This window comes from Bison bison, unplaced genomic scaffold (assembly GCF_000754665.1).
Source record: "Bison bison bison isolate TAMUID 2011002044 unplaced genomic scaffold, Bison_UMD1.0 scf7180017864516, whole genome shotgun sequence".
NCBI classification, from domain to species: Eukaryota; Metazoa; Chordata; class Mammalia; order Artiodactyla; family Bovidae; genus Bison; species Bison bison.
Genome location: NW_011495069.1, coordinates 2,522,620 through 2,526,999, shown reverse-complemented (window position 1 = coordinate 2,526,999; position 4,380 = coordinate 2,522,620). Strand labels below are relative to the sequence as shown.

The following is a 4,380-nucleotide window of genomic DNA, read 5'->3' as shown; positions in this document are numbered from 1 at the left end:
CTCCCCAGGCACGTTCAGCGCCCCTTGGGCTGCCCTGGCCCGCAGCCGTGAGCAGTACTGCCTGGCCTGGGAGGCCAAGTACCTGATGGAGCTCGGCAACGCCCTGGAGACCATCCTCAGCGGTCTTGCCAACATGGTGGCCCAGGAGGCCCTGAAGTACACGGTGTTGTCTGGTGAGCCTCCCCTCCCCCGACCAGCGGCATGCCCACCACTCCCAGGCCACACTGGTTCTGTGCCTTTGCCTGCCTGAGGCCCCCAGGGAGTCAGGCACTGTGCTGTTCCCTCGGTGCCCCTGTCTGTGACATGGTTATTATGGTCTTCATGGGGAGGAAATAAACAAACAGCCCATCACGTTATCACCTAGTGTATCAGTTAGTAAGTGCTGTGTAACAAGCCACCCCACAACCCAGTGACTTAAAATAGCAGTCATTTATCACAGTAGCTCAGGAGCGTTGGCTTCCTTTGGCTGACTTTTGCTGGGCCTGCTCATGCATCTGTGTGTCAGCTGGCCAGCCAGGTGTCGGCTAGCTTTGTCTGGGGTGACCAGGGTGACCGGGCTCTGCTCCATTCGTCTCTCCTCCGCTCCTGGAGTCGCAGGCTAGCCCACACCCCCGGGAGAAGTGCGTCAAAGGCACAAGTCCATTTCACGCCTCTCATCCAGCAGCATCTCATTGGCCAAAGCGGGTCAGGTGATGGAGCCTAGCGTGGACGGGCAGGGGGCGGGGCCGGGGGCACTGCAGGGTTACGGGCAAGGTGGGAGGGATACAGGGTGGCGTGATCGATTGGGCCATCTCTGGAATCCCACCCGTGGCAGATGCTTGAACCTGAGATCTAGGCCACGTATCAGAAGCGTGTGAGCTTCCCTTTTCTTCCGGGCTAGTGAGCGGTTTGGCAGCACTGGGGAAACTTACAGCCCCCAAGTTAGAGACTGCGGGCACTCACTCAGCATCCAGTAGCCAGCCAGTCACTTCCCTAGGAGGACCCCCCACCCTCACCCCCACTGCCTTCATCACCTGTTCCCCTCCTCCCCAGGCCTCGTGGCCGCCCTCACCTGGCCAGCCTCACTCCTCAGTGTCGCCAACGTCATTGACAACCCCTGGGGCGTGTGCCTCCATCGATCGGCGGAGGTTGGCAAGCACCTGGCCCACATTCTGCTCTCCCGGCAGCAGGTACCCAGGACTGGCTGGAGCGGAGGTGGGAGGGAGCAGGGGAGCTGACTGGTGGGCGGATGTCATACCTCAGACGAGCCCACCTCGGGGTAGCCCAGTGGCTTTAAAGGGTCCACACTGCTCCACCAGCTCAAGTCACAAAAGTGTCCTAGGAGAACTTGTCTGGCTTAAGACTGCACTTCTCTGCAGGGGGCCCAGGTTCCATCCCTGGTTGGGCAGCTAAGGTCCCAAATGATGTGTGGTGGGCCCACGCCCTGCAAAAATATATCCTAGGATGGACCAGTAAGAATTACTGACTGTGCCTCCCTAGCAAGTAATCAAGTGAGGACTGAGTGTCAGAGGCCTCTGCAGGTGTGGTCAGGGTCAGCTCTTCCTTCGCAGATGTCTACAGAGCTACACTCTGAGCACGTCTCCAGCGGTCCAGATACCACATAAAACCATCAGGGTTCCGTCCACATTCCAGACAGTCAGAGGCAAGAAGGTACAAGTGAAAGCCCAGGAAGATCCCACACGCCCTGGGGTGGCTGAGCCGGTCGCATCCCTTGGCCAGGACTCAGTCCTGAGGCCGTCCCTGGCTACAGGGAAGTTGGAGAAACTTAGTTTTTGGCTGGGTAGCTGTAGGGGTGGGGGGTGGGGCAGAAAAGCTCAGGAGTTTTGCTCCCAAGGATGAAGGAGAGTAGCTGTTGGGCAGTGACTGGCAGCCTTGACTGCAAAGTTCCTGTGGAATTGGAATATGATTCAGTGGAGGGACTTCTGTGGAAGTAAATGGAGGTGGAACAGCAAGGAGCGGATGCAAGTATTGGCCCAAAAAGCAAGGGAACAGCGTAGAGTGCTGAGCCCGGCTGGTCCAACGAAACTCGCCTGCCCTGCCGTCTGCTTCCGTGTCTGTAGACCCTGTACTCAGACCCCTCTCCTGACCTTCTTTTCCAGGTTGCCGTTCTGCAAGTTCTTTAGTCAGAAAGTTCCTCTGTGCATCTAACTTGGAACCCCCCATTTCTCTCTTTATGTGTTTTTTGTTATTTGGCTGCCTCGGGTCTTCACTGCATCATGTGGGATCCCTCATCGAGGCACGCAGACTCTCGTTGCGGTGCGCAGGCTCAGCAGTTGCGTTGCACAGGCTTAGTTGCTCTGAGACATGTGGGATCTTAGTTCTCCAACCAGGGATCAAAGCTATGCTCGCTGCATTGGAAAGGATTCTTAACCACTGGACCACCAGGGGACCCCATGGACCATAACCTACCAGGCTCCTCTGTCCCTGGGATTTTCCAGGCAAGAATACTGGAGTGGGTTGCCATTTCCTTCCTCCAGGGGATCTTCCCGACCCGGGGATCAAAACCGGGTCTCCCCCCATTGCAGGCAGATGTTGTACCATCTGAGCCACCAGGGAAGCCTTACCAGGGGAATCCCTTTTTATGTTTTTATTATTATTATTATTGTGGTGAAAGTCACATAACGCAGAACATACTGCTTTAACCGTACTTAACTGTCCAGTTCAGAGGCGCTAGTACATTCGCATTCTTGTGTAACTCTCACCATCATCCATCTCCCGAATTTTTCACCTTCCTAGACTGAAACTCTGACCCCATGAAACACTGAGTCCCGTCCCCCACCCTCCGCCCCCCATGGCCCCTGGATCTACCGGGGTCCTTTCTGACTCCATGGATCCGACTCTTCCAGGCCCCTTGTATAAGGAGACTCAAACAGCACTTGTCTGTACCTCCTGTACGTTGGAATGCATCGTTCAGTTCAGCTCAGTCACTCAGTTGTGCCCAACTCTTTGCGACCCCATGAACCACGGCACGCCAGGCCTCCCTGTCCACCACCAACTCCCGGAGTTTACTCAAACCCATGTCCATCAAGTCAGTGAGGCCATCCAACCATCTCATCCTCTGTCGTCCCCTTCTCCTCCCACCTTCAATCTTTCCCAGCATCAGGGTCTTTTCAAATGAGTCAGCTCTTCGCATGAGGTGGCCAAAGTATTGGAGCTTCAGCTTCAACATCAGTCCTTCCAGTGAACACCCAGGACTGATCTCCTTCAGGATGGCCTGGTTGGATCTCCTTGCAGTCCAAGGACTCTCAATGCATTGTTAAGGTTAACTGAATACACGTCCTACAACAGACGGTACCTCCCCCCCGCCCCGTGCTATACAGTAGGTCCCCTCATCAGCCTTCCATTCCAGACACAGCAGTCTAACGTACTGTCTCCTCTTCTAGTCTAAGGCCAGCATTTCATACCCCGCTTTCCTCTCTAGGGACAGAGCAGTCCCCCTGCTCCACGTCACCCTTTGCCCTCTTCTCCATCGCATCTGGGGGTACCTCCCGCCTCCTCTTCCAGCTCCAGAAGGGCCCCCTTCACTGCAGTCATTTGCCGCACACAGGTAGACGGGGAAGGAGAGACGGCTGCTGGGTAATGGTGTGAGATAAAAGGAAATTAACCCAGTGAAACACTGCCTGTCAGCCTCAGAGGAAGCCGGTTCCCGAGCAGGTGCCCTCCTGCATAAACACCTCTCCTGATGGAGACATCAGAGCCTGGGGTCAGGAACGGGACAGCCACCATGCATGAAGTGCAAGGCAGCCACTGACAGGTGTGCAAGGGCCGCCGTCATCAGGGCAGCCTTTCTGGAGCCGCTGTGCACACCTGTGTCCCTTCTTCCGCAGGGCCGGCGGCCTGTCACCCTGATCGGCTTCAGCCTGGGAGCCAGAGTCATCTACTTCTGTCTGCAGGAAATGGCTCAGGAGAAAGGTAAGGATGGCTTGTTACAGGTGAAAACCCTTCCTGAGTCCGTCCCCAGACCGGAGGCTCCACACAGGGGACCTCAAGTCTTGTGACTGTGTTCCCAGATCTTAGTTAAAAGCTTAAAATAGTTTGAAAAAGAAAAAATAGTTACTTGGAAAATCATATATTTCTTCCATGTGTAAATTAGAGTGGATGTGAGATAGTCCTACAATAATGGCCTTAGTTTTCTGATGTGGTTTTTTTTTTAATTTACTGACTTGTTGATTTTGGCCACGCTGGTCCTCGTTACTGCACGCGGGCTTTCTCTGGTTGTGGCTTCACTGATGGGCGTGGGCTTCTCCCTGTGCAGCTTCTCCTGTTGCAGAGCATGGCCTCTACAACATAGGCTCAGTAGTTGTGGCGACGGGCTTAGGTGCCCCGAGGCATGTGGGGTCTTCCCAGAACAGGAATCCAACCCGTGTCCTCTGCATTGGC

General features: G+C 55.3%; 1 protein-coding gene across 1 annotated transcript in view; it reads left to right on the top strand.

Annotated features, from left to right (window-relative positions):
• The window catches only part of TMCO4 (transmembrane and coiled-coil domains 4), a 99,318-nt gene that overhangs the window by 49,476 nt on the left and 45,462 nt on the right, over window positions 1-4,380 (top strand). The window contains exons 9-11 of the mRNA XM_010829943.1: window positions 9-173; window positions 1,033-1,169; window positions 3,828-3,912. Coding sequence (XP_010828245.1) covers window positions 9-173; window positions 1,033-1,169; window positions 3,828-3,912 — 387 coding nt within the window. The remainder of the gene's footprint in view (window positions 1-8; window positions 174-1,032; window positions 1,170-3,827; window positions 3,913-4,380) is intronic.